Here is a 17,960-nt window from a genome sequence, read left to right as displayed (position 1 = left end):
GAGTGGATGGAAAAATTACTGGTGGGACCAAAATTGATAGTATGCTTTGCTGTGGGTTGCCCCCTGTCAAAAAAAAAAAAAAAAAGATCACTGCACATATGATATAATTTTGAATCAACTATATATATGCATAAGTTGTACTGACTGCAGTGAAATAAAGAAAATCATTTTGACATAAGTATGTCACTGCATTTACACAGAGAAAATGCAAACTAGGTAACTGAAATGTGATTGTTTAATCCAAGCAATTCCTATTTCATTAATCTAAGTCATGAGAAAATTGTTCAGCTTCGGCATATATACAAAATTTACATCATTCCTAAATAACTTGGCTCTAACCAATTGTTCAGTCTTCTCAACCCAGTCCATTATATTTGTTGTTTATGAATAAGCTAATTTTCACTAAATGCTGAAATACCTGGATATATCCATGATAGTATGTTTTTGTTATTGCAGCTGTAGGAATGTGCATGTTTGACCATTTAGAAAATTTATGAGGATATGCCAGAAACTTAAAGTGAAATATCGTATGAAATGAAATGAATATATCCCTTATGTACTTTTCAAGAAAAGCCTATTTTCTGAGAAGGCATATTTCCTTAAACACACAAACACACACTGTCTTCAACTTGAGATGCCATTCTGGGTCCTATTTTTGGAATTTGCTGAAGCATATTCCTTAAAAATGCAATTGTTTGTCCTATGATGGAATAGTCATTGAATTTTGTTTTATTTAGAATCCTAAAATTGACAGTTTTTCAGAGAGAGGACACAAACCAGATAACATCAAAGGGAATTTGGAGTTCAAAGATGTTCATTTCTGTTATCCAGCTCGACCTGATGTCAAGGTATTGTAAGTAATATTTATAGGAATTCCTAATTCAGACTGATTGTTTAATCATCTTAAAGAATCCATAGTCTCTATTATTTTGATATGTATGTGCTTTTTTCCTTTTGAGATTATATTTCCTTATTTGGTACTTTTTTTCCAAATTTAAAATTGAATCAGATTACTCCCCTTTTAGGCTTTTGTTGTGAAGTGTGTTCTTTTTCTCTCTTTTCCCTCATAGATCTTAAAGGCCCTCAACTTGAAGGTAGAGAGCGGTCAGATGGTGGCCCTGGTTGGGAACAGCGGCTGTGGGAAAAGCACGGTGGTCCAGCTGATACAGAGGCTCTATGACCCCACAGAGGGCATGGTAAGTGGGAAGAGCCATGTTCTCCAAAGTGGGAAGCTGGATACCAATTAGCCCTTTGAAATTGTTTTGTTTTGTTGTTAACAAATTTGCATGTGAATCCAATTTTGGTAAAAAGACTATAGAATTGCAATGCATCTGGATAATGCATTCAAAACCTTGGGCTGCTTTAACAAAAGTATTCAAGATGATAAAAGCCAAAGAAGCTAGACAACACTCTCCTCTGTTCCAACTAAGCTTTTCATAACCCACTAAGTCACTGGAAAATAGTCATCCAAACCACTGGGAGGACTTACTAAGTTTGGTCAAAAATATTACATATAGCAATTATTAATAACCTTGTGTTCAGGATCACAAGAAATCTTAGGACAGTAATTAAATTCATCAAAGGCAGTTGAGTTTTCTTAAATGTTGGAATATCTGAAGGGGAAAGTGGGTTAGTCTCTAAGAAGCTTCTGGGGACATGGGGAACAGTAATGGCCTAGGGAATATTTTTTTGGCCTTTAAAAATTTTGTTATAAATTCTAACTTTTTTATATTTATTGGAGTATAGTTGATTTACAATGTTGTGTTAGTTTCAGGTGTACTGCAAAGCAGAATATATTTTCTGAGAAGTAGACATTCTCTTACATAATCACAAAACAATCATCAAAATCAGTAAATTTAATATTAATACAATACGAGCCCACAGTATATATTCAAATTTCCTCAATTGCACCAACTTTTGGACGTTGAGTTTACCTGACATTGAAATGTATTATAATTCAACAATAATGAAAACAGAAGTTTACAAGTTACAAAGAAAAACAAAAAAAACCTAAAAAGGCATTGAGATAGAACAGAGATTGCAGGAATGAATAAAAAGTTTTCTAGGATATGCAAATTATTTATTTATTTACTTTAATAAAATTAACAAACCTTCTTTGAAAAATCTGATACACCAAGGAGGAACATAGGGCCATCCTCATTTCCTAAAGCAAACTCTAGGTTGGTTCAAGTGTAAACAGTTTTATTCATTTTTTAAAAAGAACATAGTAAATACTAACCATTGAGGATAAGCATTTGAAAACATCTTATTTTTTTTTTTTTTTTTTTTTTTTTGCGGTACGCGGGCCTCTCACTGTTGTGGCCTCTCCCGTTGCGGAGCACAGGCTCCGGACGCGCAGGCTCAGTGGCCATGGCTCACGGGCCCAGCCGCTCCGCGGCATGTGGAATCTTCCCAGACCGGGGCACGAACCCATGTCCCCTGCATCAGCAGGCGGACTCTCAACCACTGCGCCACCAGGGAAGCCCACATCTTATTTTTTAAATTATTATTGGAGTAATACATTTTTTAAAGAAAATACATGTCAGCAGGGAAAAAAGTCTTCAGAAATTCTATAACTCAGAGATATTCACTGTTCACATTGTGATTTAGCAATTTTATTACTGCTGAAATAATAGAAAAAATGCCCAGTGGTACAGTTGACTGATTCAGTTTTTCCTTAACTCTCTCCACGTAAAAATCAGTAAAACTATAATAAAAGAAAGCAATAGATTGGAACAAATAATTTATGATATATGTAGGAAAACTATTATAATCACTATTTTAGAAATTAATATGAATCTATCATAGGATATGAACATGCAAATCTTTCGAGAATAAATGTAGATTTGTAAAAAGTTTAAAGAAATGTTCAACCTCACTTATAATTGTATATGAATTAAAATAAATATAAGCTACCACCACATACTTATTAATTAGAAAAGGCATTAAAATGATAAAAGCTAATAAATTACAATGAAGCAGATATATATTTATATATTCCTGCTGACATTGTAAATTGTTAAAAATCTTTTTAGAGGGTTGTTTATTCAACCTTTATTCAGCAAATAATAAATGCCCAACATACGCCAGTCATTGTATAAGTTAAGCAATTGTTATCGGAGAAGAAAAAATAAATCATACACTTCGGCCTGGTATTTCTGTGCTTTTACAATGATTGTCCTTCAGTGTTCCTTGAAGGAAGCCAGATATTCAGCAGGTGGGAAATGCTGAAGTAAATTATAGTATATTACATACAGTAAAACATCATAATGCCATCAAAATGATATGTAGACTAGGTAGGTAAAGGGACATTTTTATTCAGATTTAGTAATGGTAAGCAAAAATAATAGTTATGCCAAAAATGTATAACTGAATATATAATCACTTATGGAGAATAATCCATCCATAAAAAAACTGTATATGTAAGATAATAAATATCAAAAGAAAGAATACACTTTTTATTTTTAGTCTTCCACATTGCTTTATTTCCAATTCTCATTTCTAACCACTGAAATAAGTTAAATATTAGCTAAGGCTTTTTTGGTAACAAATTAGAGTCTTGATGCTTTATACATCAGAAGGTTTAAAATATTCAGTGGAAGTATTTTGTTTTTTTCAGATTACCATCGATGGGCAGGATATTAGGATGTTTAACGTAAGGTATCTGAGGGAAATAATTGGAGTGGTGAGTCAGGAGCCGGTGCTATTTTCTACCACCATTGCTGAAAATATTCGTTATGGCCGTGGAAATGTAACAATGGATGAAATAAAGAAAGCTGTCAAGGAAGCCAACGCCTATGAGTTTATCATGAAACTACCACAGGTAAAGCCTCTGTTAATGTAGTTGCCCTCGAAATGAGAATTTCAACTCATGTGAGTTCTTTCTTCAAAGGTTAAGCTAATAATGTTTGAGGTACAAGGTTGTCCAACTTTGCTGGGTAAGTCCCTTGAATTATCCAGTTGGAGCATATAGCTTGGTACATGAAGCATACAAAATTTTATACAGAGTATGTTAGTAGTTTGTCAGAATTTGGTATTATTTATTTTATTATAATTTGTGACTCATTACGATGGTCAAAATGAAGCTCCCTGATGTCTTCATGAATTTCTAGACTCCATAGCTTTTTCTAGTTGAAATACTTCAAAAGCTCCACCATGCTTTCTCTTGTAGAAATTTGACACCCTGGTTGGAGAGAGAGGGGCCCAGCTGAGTGGTGGACAGAAGCAGAGAATCGCCATCGCTCGGGCTTTGGTTCGCAACCCCAAGATCCTCCTGCTGGATGAGGCCACCTCAGCGCTGGACACTGAGAGTGAAGCTGAGGTACAGGCCGCTTTGGATAAGGTCAGTGGACCCTAAACACCTGAAGGCCAGCCAGTTGAAACTTTATTGAAATTCTTGCCAATGCTTTGCGAGTCTAGGTTGAAAAACATAAACATAAGAGCAAATGAAGCTCTCCCGTGGGGCTTTCTTGGTTTCTCCTTTCTGTCAAGGCACATTGTAGAGAGAGGTGGACAGCCCATTAACTGCCTTGCTTTGAGCCCTAATCCAAACCTGTGCAGTGAGCCGCTTAGCTTTGTTTTTTTCTTGCACATAGGCTAGGGCTTTGATCAAAAGTAGTTGTGGTAAAATGTACAAAGAAAAATCTGGTTACTTACGCAGTGGTCCAGCTGAAAAGCAGTTCAAATATTTATTTGCCTTATTTAGTAGGCAGTACATCGTCTTTATCTATTCATGAAAATGAATGGATGTTTTTCTGGAAATAAAGTTCAACTTGCATGTTTTTCTAAGTATATAAATAAGCAACACTTTTTAAAAATATTTATTTATTTATTTATTTATTTTTGGCTGTGTTGGGTCTTTGTTTCTGTGCAAGGGCTTTCTGTAGTTGCGGCGAGCGGGGGCCACTCTTCATCGCGGTGCGTGGGCCTCTCACTATCGCGGCCTCTCTTGTTGCAGAGCACAGGCTCCAGACGCACAGGATCAGTAGTCGTGTTCACAGGCCCAGTTGCTTCGCGGCATGTGGGATCTTCCCAGACCAGGGCTTGAACCCATGTCCCCTGCATTGGCAGGCAGATTCTCAACCACAATAAGCAACACTTTTTTTTTTTTTTTTTTTTTTTTGCAGTATGCGGGCCTCTCACTGTTGTGGCCTCTCCCATTGTGGAGCACAGGCTCCGGACACGCAGGCCCAGCGGCCATTGCTCACGGGCCCAGCCGCTCCGCGGCATGTGGGATCTTCCCAGACTGGGGCACAAACCCGTGTCCCCTGCATCGGCAGGGGGACTCTCAACCACTGCGCCACCAGGGAAGCCCTAAGCAACACTTTTTAAGGCTGCTGAGCTCATGGGCCCGGCTCAGAGTTTCTAAATCTCTCACTGTTATCTTTACTGAACTAAAGCTTCAAAGGAAGAACCTTATCTTGGGACACTTTCAAGGTCAGTGCTGAAGTCATCTGTAATAACAACACAGTATTAAAACCAGAGTCAGATGACATCATGTAAATGGGTTTCAAACACATAAATATCATAAATATATTTGATTTGAGAAAGTTTAGTAATAAAATGTGCAAGTTACTTAGTCTATCCAACCTGCCTCTTGAAATTCTATTTTTTTGAATTGACCTATTTTATTTTGTTTTATTTTTTTATTTTTGTTGAAATATAGTTGATTTACAATGTTGAACACAACATTGTAAGGTATACAGGTATACAGGTATAAGGTATACAGGTATACAGCAAAGTGACTCAGTTATCTATCGTCTTGATATTTTAGACATGAACTGTACGAACCTTATTTTCTCAGGAAAATTTATACCTGAATCCTAAGTAAACACAGTTGCCTTGTGTGCTATAAACTGTAGTTAATTCATGCTTCCTGGTTTATCAGATTAATATTTTGGCTTATCTTATGTAATGTAATTTAATAATTAATGAAAGATTATGATAATTATTCCTCACAAATTTTTATACTCAATTACATCGTTTTCATGTATATTAAGTCTCAATATTAAGGAACCAAAATATAACACATAGGAGAATTGTATTTTCTTAGTTAATTAGAAGTGACTTAAATGAAGAAATCATAAAAATAAATATATGCATAAATTAAACAATTAATTTTAACTCAAAACACATAAATGTCATTCATGTGTCAACATAGACTTTTTAGCATAAAGTTAGGTAGGATAAGAGAGATATTTATATGAAAAAAAAGTCCTATTCAGCCCTAGGACCCATGTCCCAATACTTTGTAGGATACAAACATTCAGTATGTTAGCCCTTGCTGTGCTAAATGAACAGAATTACTGGAGATGTTGTTTTTCATGATATGAATTCTGTCAGCAAAAATTATAGCCTTGCAAGTGTTAATTCATATTTGAACAGGTTACTTCATTCAGTTTTAGCAATTTGTGTTCTGTAGGATTATGGCCCACTCCTCAGTTGATAACCTTTTATATATTGACTTTAAAAATAGCTGATGAATCACTCACAGTTTTTTAAAATCTCCAAGAAAAGCCATTAGCAGCTTGGGGTGGTGCTTAAGGGCACAGGTTGTGGTGCCAGGCAGGCTGAGGTGGGAGTCCTCTAAGCCTGAGATATTGCAGAAGTAATTGGGGTGGGGGGCAGGGGGAGAAATAATGTCATAGGATGGTTGAATAGATTAAATGAGATACTGCATGTAAAGTTCTTAGCACATACCTTGCCCATGAGAAACAATGCAATTATTATGGTGATTACCATTACCATGATTATTATTCCTTTTATTTATTTTTTTTGTTTTTGTTTTTGTTTTTGTTTTTTTGCGGTACGCGGGCCTCTCACTGTTGTGGCCTCTCCTGTTGCGGAGCACAGGCTTCGGACACGCAGGCTCAGCAGCCATGGCTCACAGGCCCAGCCGCTCCGTGGCATGTGGGATCTTCCTGGACCGGGGCACGAACCCGTGTCCCCTGCATCGGCAGGCGGACTCTCAACCACTGCGCCACCAGGGAAGCCCCTATTATTCCTTTTATTGAGTGCTGAATCAGTTACCTATTGCTTTGTAACAAACCCAAATTCAGGCTTAAAGCAATACTTCTGTAGATTGGCTGGGTGGATCTTCTGCTCTTTTTACCTGAGCATATGGCTGTATTTACCTGGAGTGTTGACTTAGCTAAAATGGCCCAAGATGGCCTCACTCATGTGCTGGCTGTTGGTTGGGCATCTCATACTCATGCTTGTACTCACTCATACAATAGGCTAACCCAGCTTCTTTACACAGAAGTCTCAGGCCAGCGTATCTAGAGGCAGAAGCTATAAGACATCTAGAGGCTTAGACTCCAGAACTCACACAATGTCACTTTCACCACATTCTGTTGGTCACAGAAAGTCACAAGGCTAGCCCAGATTGAAGGAGTGAGGAAATAGATTCTGTTTCTTGATGGGTGAGCTGTAAAGGATCTATGACCATATTTAATCTTCCACAGCACATTCTCTGCCACAATTATTTACATTTCTCCCAAGTGCAAAATAAATCCACCTCTTCCCAAGACCATCAAAATTTTCATACAGTTATGAGATCAGGCTCAAAGTCAGTACCTGAAGATGTGTATGTGGTCCAAATATGGATGAGATTCTTCATGTTAAGCTCATCTTGATCCAGACAACTATGAACTAAAGAGACGTTATCTTCCACACATATACCCACCATGTAATGGCGAGGTAGGGACAGGCTAATTATAACAGACACTCCTATTCAAAAAGGAAGACAGGAAGCACATAGCAGTTACTGCTCCACAGCAATTTTGAAATGCAGTCAGATGCATGTTGCCAATTACCCCACTGCTCCAAGGAAAGGAAACATTCCTTGATTAAGGCTCAATTCTACCCTTAGTAGAATGGGTTCCCTAGTGCACTTTTTCTGCTTGGTTTGGGGCTCCAACCTCTGGGCTCTCAGATTCTCCCTCTGAGAGCTCTTTCCTTTCCCATAAGAAAGGGCCCATGTCTGCAGCTGAGTAACTTTCTCAGCATGCTTTCTGCTCATAGAAATTTGAGACCCAGAGGCCTCTTTACATTTTTTTTTTTTTTTTTTTCGGTACGCGGGCCTCTCACTGTTGTGGCCTCTCCCATTGCGGAGCACAGGCTCCGGACGCCCAGGCACAGCGGCCACGGCCCACGGGCCCAGCCGCTCCGCGGCATGTGGGATCCTCCCGAACCGGGGCACGAACCCGCATCCCCTGCGTCGGCAGGCGGACTCTCAACCACTGCGCCACCAGGGAAGCCCTCTCTTTACATTTTTAATTTTCTCAGTCTCCTTTAGTCCAAGCTGATGGACTCTCTTAAAGACTTTGTGAGTTTGCTTAGAATTTGACTATAGTTTGCTTAAGCCCCAGAAGTTACATCTTTAATTTTTTTTCAGGGCAAGCCTCTCTCTACTTTGGGCTGTATACGAAGCTGCCATTAGAAAACCCTTTAGAGCCTTAGAAGCCCTTTTATGTAGCAGAGAGTGTCTACTAGAATTTGCCTTAAATTTTTCAGAGATTTTAACAAAAAAACCTTACACCTACACCCTGATTTGATCTTTGGTCTCATTTGATTGGATGATTAACAATTCATTTTCCAACCAGCAAGTACTGCGTCTTCTTTGTAGCTTCTAAATTCACCTTGCAAACCAAATGGCTTCTTCTTTAGCTCATCATTCTCTTCTCATACCTTATCATATACAGCCTGGCACTTTCAACATTCTGTTTAGAGATCTCTGGAATCTCCTTAGCCAGATGTACAAGTTCATTAGATAAAATATCTTTCTTCCAAGTTACTACAGGGAACAATTTTTCCAGTTATTCTAAGGTTACACAGCACAGGTCACTGTCTTTCCAGCCTCCAACAGCAATTTCCTTACTTTTCTTCCAGTCTCCACTAACAGTATCATCACCTCCCTTCTAGCCACTGCCTGCCACTCAGATCCCAGTCCCAAAGCCAATGTCACATGTTTTAGGGTTTTGTTACAGTAGCATACCAGTCTAATTACCAATTTCCATATCAATTGCTTTAATCCAGCACTTAGTGGATTGGCTGGTGTGATTCCTCTATTGGTTTTGCCTCATCTCCCCAGGCAGCTACTCTCAGCTCAGGGTCATCTGGGCTGGAATGTTCAAGATGGCCTCCCTCTTGTGCCTGGAAACTGGTGATGGCTGTTGCCTGAGGCAGCTTGATTCTCCTCCAGTAGGCATCTCATCCTCAAGTAGACCAGACAAGTTTCCTTTCCAGGTAGCTTTCAAAGATGGCAAACACACAAGCTATAAGGCCTCTTGAAGTCTATGCTTCAGAAATTGCACAAGCATTAATTCCTTCACATTGTTTGGTCAAAGCAAGTCACAAGGCCTGCCCAGATTTGATGAGGTGGAAAAATAGACTCCACCTCTGAAAGGGACTAGCTACAAAGTGTTTGTGACCATGTTTTATCTACCGTAGTTGCTGCAAATAGTTTATAATCTACCCAATTGACTCCATACATTTCAAGATAACTAAACTGATATATTTTGCATACTATAAACTGTGTCTTTAAAAGGGAAATCCTTGGGCTTCCCTGGTGGCGCAGTGGTTGGGGGTCCGCCTGCCGATGCAGGGGACGTGGGTTCGTGCCCTGGTGCGGGAGGGTCCCGCGTGCCACAGAGCAGCTGGTCCCGTGGGCCATGGCCGCTGGGCCTGCGCATCCGGAGCCTGTGCTCCGCGGCGGGAGAGGCCACAGCAGTGAGAGGCCCGCGTACCAAAAAAAAAAGGGAAATCCTTCATTACTGTACTCCCCCCAATGACACTAGTCAGTCAATTGGCTGGTCCATCTATTTATATACCACCTCTCTTTTAACAATGAAAAGTTGAATTTTGTAATTAATTATTTTTCCTCTGAGGAGCATAAGGATATACTACTATTATAGTTATTGTTTTTCCTCCCTTACTACCTAGCCTGGAAGAATAATATTTTCCTTTTGTGGATCCTTTATACATTTATCAATACCTCTTGTGGCACCAAGTTATTGTAGTTAGCTATTTATTTATATGCCTCCTCTCTCTTAGAAAGAATTACCCCCCCCAAAAGGCAGAATTAATAAATGGTTCATGTTTGTGTCTCTATAACACCTACTCTAGTGCCTTGCCCATAGTAAAGCCTAAATAAATTTTTACTGAATTGATTACCATGGCCAAGCTCATTGAGATAATACATGTCTACACTAAAATAATTATTAATGACAATTTCTGCTTTTGGCTCAATAGATAGCAGCTATTCATCAAAATAAATAATAGGTTTTTCCAATATAAGGTCTTAAAGAAGAATAGAAAAGCAGACTTGATATTTTGATTTTTTAAAGAAAGTCAATAATCACAAAGTTTCATACCTACACACACTCTCCTACTCATAGTGTTTCCATACTGGAGGGGCAAGAAAAGAACCAGAGTAGTGATTTAATGAAATGATCACCAGAAGTTTCATTTTATGCTTTTTTTTCAGAAGTTCCAGAAAAGCTCATGGAATAGTACTTCTTTGTTTGGGCCTGCCTCTCATTCCTACACATCCAAGATTAGTAGAAGTTCCAAATTTCTTAATAGTTGGTGTCCTTGAATCTACGGTATTTATTTGCCAATGTTTTGTCATCACTGGGGTGTTTGAAAATAGCCCTTTGTGTCTGATCTCCTCTACTCTGGCCAAAGAATCCCAGTCAAGGGTGACAGTTGCTAATTTTGAAATTAGCAACTTTGCATACCTTGTTTCTCCTGCACACCAGTCATTTACTCACAAGTCTGACTCCAATTCCTCTGTTTTTTTTAAGTTGATATAGCATCAACCTATTATTATCATAATGATAACCCAGTCACTGTCGGCAGTTTACTCATCACTGTTAGTATCATGAATATAATTAGGTTGATCAAAGTATTTCCTCTATGCCTTATCGTACATGGACAAAGCCATGCAGCTTCCATATCGTTAAATCAGTAAATATTTGTGAATGTTTCTTTGGGGCTCATATGCTAAAAATCAAAGAACAGTCTTAAATGTTGTCCAATAGTTATGCTCTAGTCTCTCTTTTTATGATGTAACTCTTTTATATTTATTTAAACACAATTGATTCATCTGGTTATTTTAGAGTAAGGACTGAAGAAGAAAGACCACATTATTTTTTTCCACGTGGCTACAAAATTGGCTCCATAGTCCACCTTCGGTCTACAGAGAGACAAAGCATATTTATTCATACTATCATACTAATTCTTAAATGTTGCATGTCTATTTCTGGACTCTCTATATGGTTCTGTTGATCAAACTGTCTTTTCACGAGATAGCTTCCCCTGGAATTTACTCTTTTAATTGCTGTAGCTTTTTTTTGTTTTAATTAATTAATTTATTTATTTATTTTTGGCTGCATTGGGTTTTTGTTGCTGCCTGCGGGCTTTTTCCAGTTGCAGTGAGCGGGGGCTACTCTTCATTGCGGTGCGTGGGCTTCTCATTGCGGTGGCTTCTCTTGTTGTGGAGCATGAGCTCTAGGCACGTGGGCTCAGTAGTTGTGGCTCATGGGCTCTAGAGCTCAGGCTCAGTAGTTGTGGTGCACGGGCTTAGTTGCTCCATGGCATGTGGGATCTCCCCGGACCAGGGCTTGAACCCATGTCCCCTGCGTTGGCAGGCAGATTCTTAACCACTGTGCCACCAGGGAAGCCCTAATTGCTGTGGCTTTTTATGTTTTAGTATCTGGTGGAGATATTACTCAGATACTCATTAACTTTTTCAGAATTTTCATGGATGCTCTTTTAAAAAAAATTGAGATATAATTCAGATACCATAAAGTTCACCCTTTTAAAATGCACAATTCATTGGTTTTTTCAGTATATTCACAAGATTTTGCAACCATCAGCACAGACTCACTGCAGAATATTTTCATCATCCTGAAAGGAAACCTTGTACCGATTACCAGTCACTCTCCGTTCCACCCTCACCCTTGCTCTTGGCAACCAATAATCTGCTTTCTCTCTCTATGGATTTGCCCATTCTGGACATTTCATATAAATAGAATCATACAAGGCGTGGTCTTTTGTGACTGGCTTCTTTCACTTAGCATCATGTTTTCAAGGTTCATCCATATTGAAACATGCATCAGAATCTCATTCCTTTTTCTGGCCCAGTATTATTCCATTGTATGGATATACCACCTTGCGTTTATCTTTTGATCAACTGATAAACATTTGGATTGTTCTCACTTTTTGGCTATTATGAATCTAGCCTTTTTTTTAACATCTTTATTGGAGAATAATTGCTTTACAGTGTTGTGTTAGTTTCTGCTGTATAACAAAGTGAATCAGCTATATGCACATGTATATCCCCATATCCCCTCCCTCTTGCATCTCCCTCCCACCCTCCTTATCCCACCCCTCTAGGTGGTCGCAAAGCACCGAGCTGATCTCCCTGTGCCATGCAGCTGCTTCCCACTAGCTATCTATTTTACATCTGGTAGTGTATATATGTCAGTGCTACTCTCTTACTTCGTCCCAGCTTACCCTTCCCCCTCCCTGTGGCCTCAAGTCCATTCTCTACGCCTGTGTCTTTATTCCTATCCTGCCCTTAGGTTCATCAGAACCTTTTTTTTTTCTTTTTTTTAGGTTCCATATATATGTGTTAGCATATGGTATTTATTTTTCTCTTTCTGACTTCACTCTGTATGACAGACTCTAAGTCCATCCACCTCCCTACAAATAACTCAATTTTGTTTCTTTTTATGGCTGAGTAATATTCCATTGAATATATGTGCCACATCTTCTTTATCCATTCATCTGTCGATGGACACTTAGGTTGGTTCCATGTCCTGGCTATTGTAAATAGAGCTGCAATGAACATTGTGGTACATGACTCTTTTTGAATTATGGTTTTTTTTCAGGGTATATGCCCAGTAGGGGGATTGCTGGGTCATATGGTAATTCTATTTTTAGTTTTTTAAGGAACCTCCATACTGTTCTCCATAGTGACTGTATCAATTTACATTCCTATCAACAGTGCAAGAGGGTTCTCTTTTCTCCACACCCTCTCCAGCATTTACTGTTTGTAGATTTTTTGATGATTAGCCTCTCATTTCTATCTTTTTAACTACTTAGGTGAATCGGGCTATACTCTAATAACCATCCTAAGGATGTGGTTTTATTGCCTCAGAGTAGGAGTGGTCTTAAGAAGTTGTTAGTCTTGATAGGGCTAATGAGTATTAAAAAAAAATAGCCATTGTTAATGACATAACATGAATAGTTTGATGGGCGTTTTCCAGGTTGTAAAGGCCCATTCATAAACCCACCAAGCCAACGACATGTGAGTTCAGGGAACTACTTGGGGGGGGGTGATTTGTAGATTTCAGCATCCATAAAAATCACCTGAAGCACTTGTTAAAAATCGTAGTTAATGGCCCCACACCAAAGTTTGTAATTCAGATGGTCTTTGAACCATGATGTGAACCATCCAGATCCCAGGGTATGTTTTCACCTAAGCTGCCTGCACGTAGTCCATTAGAATTACAGTCAAAATCAGGCACTTCAAAAGAAATCCTACAGAAGTGCTCTGGAGAAGACTGTATGTGGCAACAACTTCTGAACATGCTTCTGCTAAAGTCTCTAGCATATCGTATAACTCAGAACGAGGGCTCCTCACAGAGGTATGAAAACATTTGAGAAGGGTTGTAGACCTCCAAAGTTATCAGTCCTCATCCTGGAGGAACTGGCTTCCTGTCTGGTCCAGAACTTAAGTCTCCTTTTAGCCATTCACAGGTGAGTGAGGTCTTTGTGCCCTAATGTCTCAGGGATGGTGAGCTACTCTTGCATCATCCGCAAACACCTCCATCTAAGTGCTTAATTGTGTGTTAATTGACAGTGCTGGACATTGTAACCCTCCCGCCCTCCACGTTTGTCCTTTTCCCCTTTAGGCCAGGGAAGGCCGGACCACCATAGTGATAGCACACCGGTTGTCTACAGTCCGAAATGCAGATGTCATTGCTGGGTTTGAGGATGGAGTCATTGTGGAGCAAGGAAGCCACAAAGAACTAATGAAGAAGGAAGGGGTGTACTTCAGGCTTGTTAACATGCAGGTATCTGCTTCCTGGGAAGTTTTTCTGCTGTTTTCTCCTCAATATATTATTCTTTATTTTATTTATTAAAATATCACGTAGCTAATGCCATGTTGAGAAATAAGAAGTTTTCAGGAAGATGCCTAAAATATACATCTGAGACTTTAATTCAGAATCGTTGAAAGAATCTCTAAAGAGAAAGGTGAGGGGGGAGGAAAATAAAGGAAAATGCCCAGAACATTTTGAACTTACTCTTTAGGACAGAGATTCTTAATTGCCTGGGGAATGAACTTCTTGAGCAACTTTGCAAAATAAATAACCTAAAAATATGTTATTCTGTAAACATGATTCTTACATTTGTAAAAGTATATACATTTGCTTTGATATTACTGTAACTAGTATGTACATAATTTTGTTCTTTTTTCTTCACATTTCAGATACACATCATCCAGATCCTATCATTTTAATGGGTCCTCAGCATCTTTTCACATGTTCCTTGGCTGTTTGTATATTTTCCTCTGTGAAAGTGTCTGTTCCTGTATTAGGCTGTTTTCTGTTGAGTTGTTCATGATATTCTTATTGATTTATAAGAACACCTTGCATAAAAAGGAAATACACATTTCTCTTGCATGTATTGGAGGTATTTTTCCTGCTTTGTTCTCTCAACTTCACTTTGTTGTTTGGCTGCCATAAAAAAAGCTTTAAAATTGTATGTAATTAGATTATCATTTTTCCTCTCCATGTCTTCAGGATTTGGGGTTGTTCTTAGGATATTCACCCATATTTCCTTTCAACATTTATTGTTTTATTTTTTACGATTGAATATTTGAGGCAGCTGAAGTATATCCAGGTGTAGGAAATAAGGGCTATTGGTTTCAAATATATACTTTTTATCAACTGGTGAAAAGTGGCCATCTTGGCTTTGGAGCTCAATGACCTCAGCTCCCAGTAAATGAGGGCTTTAGGTAAGGCACAGAAAAGTATATTATGAGATAGAGAGAGGGATTATGCATTTGGTCATAGAAGAAGTCTAAAATCAGAATGGGCTTACTGGAAGAACTGTCTATTGAGATAGCATGGACAAGATGACAAAAGGAGAAAAGGGGGCTTCCCTGGTGGCGCAGTGGTTGAGAGTCCGCCTGCCGATGCAGGGGATGCAGGTTCCTGCCCCGGTCTGGGAAGATCCCACATGCCGCGGAGTGGCTGGGCCCGTGAGCCATGGCCGCTGAGCCTGCGCGTCCGGAGCCTGTGCTCCGCAACGGGAGAGGCCACAACGGTGAGAGGCCCACGTACCGAAAAAAAAAAAAAAAAGATAAGAAAAGGATTGATGAGAAGTGGTTCAGTTTGACTTGCCATATGCTAGAATTTGGGGGAGCCAGGCTTGAGCATGTGGTGGGGAGCCGTGGAAGATTGTTGAGCTGGGGTGTGATTTGAGCAGGACTGCCCTTCAGGAAGGTGTCTCTGATAGCAGTGTGGGAGTGGATGGAAGTGAGGATGTGGGGACCAGTTACAAGATGAAGTCTCTAAGCTAGGTTGTTTTTTTTTGTTTTTAATAAATCTATTTACTTATTTATTTTTGGCTATGTTGGGTCTTTGTTGCAGTGCACAGGCTTCTCATTGCGGTGGCTTCTCTTGTTGCAGGGCATGAGCTCTAGGCACGCGGGCCTCTGTACTTGTGGTTCATGGGCTCTAGCGCAAGCTCAGTAGTTGTGGCGCACAGGCTTAGCTGCTCCGTGGCATGTGGGATCTTCCCGGACCAGGAATCGAACCCATGTCCCCTGCATTGGCAGGTGGATTCTTAACCACTGCACCACCAGGGAAGTCCCACTAGGTTGGCTTTTTTTGGGAGGTGGTATGAAACCGTTCCGCAGAGCGTACCTGCAGTGGGGTTCAAGGCACAAGGGCAATATTCTGTCGGGTGCTGAAAGCACAACTGGAAAGTAGGACCAGATTAGATCCAGAGCTCAAGACAGACAGCCTCTGTAGGTACAGTAAGGCACTAGCCAGATAATTGGGTTTGGGGACAGGACCTGAAGGGAAAAAGACAATACCACAAGAAGTGAGGTCCTTGACAAACCATTAAGATGTGGACTCAGACATGGCGGAAGCAAACAGAGAACAAAGTTAGACTCCAGGAAGGTTGGGTTGATATTCCCTCATCTAGCATTGAGCTAAAGGTCCTTAAATTATCCCTCTCCCTGACCCTTTAAGGAGAGAGTTGATCCCAAAGTGGGCAATGAGGCTGAACCTGCAGGACTGTTCCCCTGGGGTAAGGTGTGGACGAATCTTTGCAGGACTCTGAGGAAGAAAGATGATGGTACTCAGCCAGATTAACAGCCTCCCTCGGGCAGTGACCAGCTTTTCCTTGTTTGTAAAAATGAGCCCTGGGTAATGTTTCTGTTTATTCTTCTGCCCTGTGGCGGTCTCTAACTTGTTCTCTGGATCCTGGCGTATTGAAGAAATTCCCAGTTACCTGCTGGATAATGAAAACTTTGCCTTTTAATTTTTAGAGAATATTTTTATATTCCAGGTTTCATATTGTTCACATTGAATTTAACCTTTCTCTCCTTTGTAACCTCTTTTACTTCCATGTGTTGATATACTTCTTGACACTTTGGAGCTAACTTTGACTGAGAAGCTGTGACGGAATCTGAAAGTCTTGACACGTGATATTCAAATGGCTGTATGGTTCTAAACTTGGAGGTTACATCCATCTGGACACAGGCACACACACAGTTCAATGTTTTGTTCTTCTTTTAGACATTAGGAAGCCAGATCCAGTCAGAAGAATTTAAAGTTGCACTAACTGATGAAAAGCCTGCCATGGGTTTGGCTTGCCCCATAGTTAGGAGTTCTTTTCATAAAAGCCTGAGGAATTCACGAAAGTATCAGAATGCCTTTGATGTGGAAACCATTGAACTTGTAAGTTGTTTTTCACTTAAATCTTTAGTTGTTTAGTTTTGCTGTTGAAGTTCCAAGTCTTGCAAGTATATTGCAGGCACAGAGGATTCCTGCCATGAGCCACACTCTTCTTAAAAAAAGGAAATATCAAATTTTAAATGTATTTGTCAAAAATTGAAATCAATTCCAATTAAAATTGGATTTCCAATGAAAAAAGATCCAAAAACATGGTCTTTGTGCTTAGATGCTTAAAATTAAAACTAGATATTCCACTTATTTTTGAAGTCCAGTGATAAATAAGGCTGGTCTAAAGTAATAGGCCCTGATATTTGCATGCTGTATTAGGTAGGATTACTTTTGATTTCTATGCTAGGAAACTCAGATTAATATCAGTTTAAGAAAAATAAGAGGTTTTATTTCTCTTTCACATAAAAAAATCTTAAAGGTGAGATACCCAGGGCTAGAATGGTGACTCTGCCATGGTTACCATGGATTCAGGTTCCTTTCATATTTATCCTCACTATCCTGGCATGTAGCTTCCATTCTCAATGATCGAAAATGGCTCCCGAAGCTCCAGCCATCACATCTGTGTTCTAAGCAGCAAGAAGAAACAAAGATTTTCCATAAGTCCGATACGGTGCTTTTATTTATATGTCACTGGCCATAACTTAATCACATGGTGCTACTTAGCTACAAGGAAGGGTAGATAACTGAATCTTTTTGCTATATGCATTGCTACTCTGAATAAGATTGGAATTCTCTTACTAAGAAAAAGGAGAATAACCAGAAATAGCCAAAGTGTACATTCTTTAATGTTTCTCACCTGAAGTCTTGGGATGTTATTAATTCAAGTTAACAGAAGCCTTTATAATATTGATAGAAAGGGAATCCATTGCAAGAAAAGATATTTTATGATTTTAAGAAATGGTTTGAGAATACCTTTTGATGTTATTTATTGATAAAAGCTGAGTTTATTTTTACTTTTGTGTTGGCCTG

The 17,960-nt window shown here is 39.3% G+C and overlaps 1 protein-coding gene across 1 annotated transcript in view; it reads left to right on the top strand.

Annotated features, from left to right (window-relative positions):
* Positions 1–17,960, top strand: part of ABCB4 (ATP binding cassette subfamily B member 4) — a 78,471-nt gene that overhangs the window by 26,414 nt on the left and 34,097 nt on the right. The window contains exons 11-16 of the mRNA XM_082632742.1: positions 738–848; positions 1,071–1,196; positions 3,620–3,823; positions 4,172–4,342; positions 13,923–14,084; positions 16,824–16,985. Coding sequence (XP_082488868.1) covers positions 738–848; positions 1,071–1,196; positions 3,620–3,823; positions 4,172–4,342; positions 13,923–14,084; positions 16,824–16,985 — 936 coding nt within the window. The remainder of the gene's footprint in view (positions 1–737; positions 849–1,070; positions 1,197–3,619; positions 3,824–4,171; positions 4,343–13,922; positions 14,085–16,823; positions 16,986–17,960) is intronic.

The sequence above is a fragment of the Mesoplodon mirus genome (assembly GCF_964341445.2).
Source record: "Mesoplodon mirus genome assembly, chromosome: 9".
Lineage (NCBI taxonomy): Eukaryota > Metazoa > Chordata > Mammalia > Artiodactyla > Ziphiidae > Mesoplodon > Mesoplodon mirus.
The sequence above is the reverse complement of the archived record's forward strand: the minus strand, read 5'-3'. Positions and strand labels throughout refer to the sequence as shown.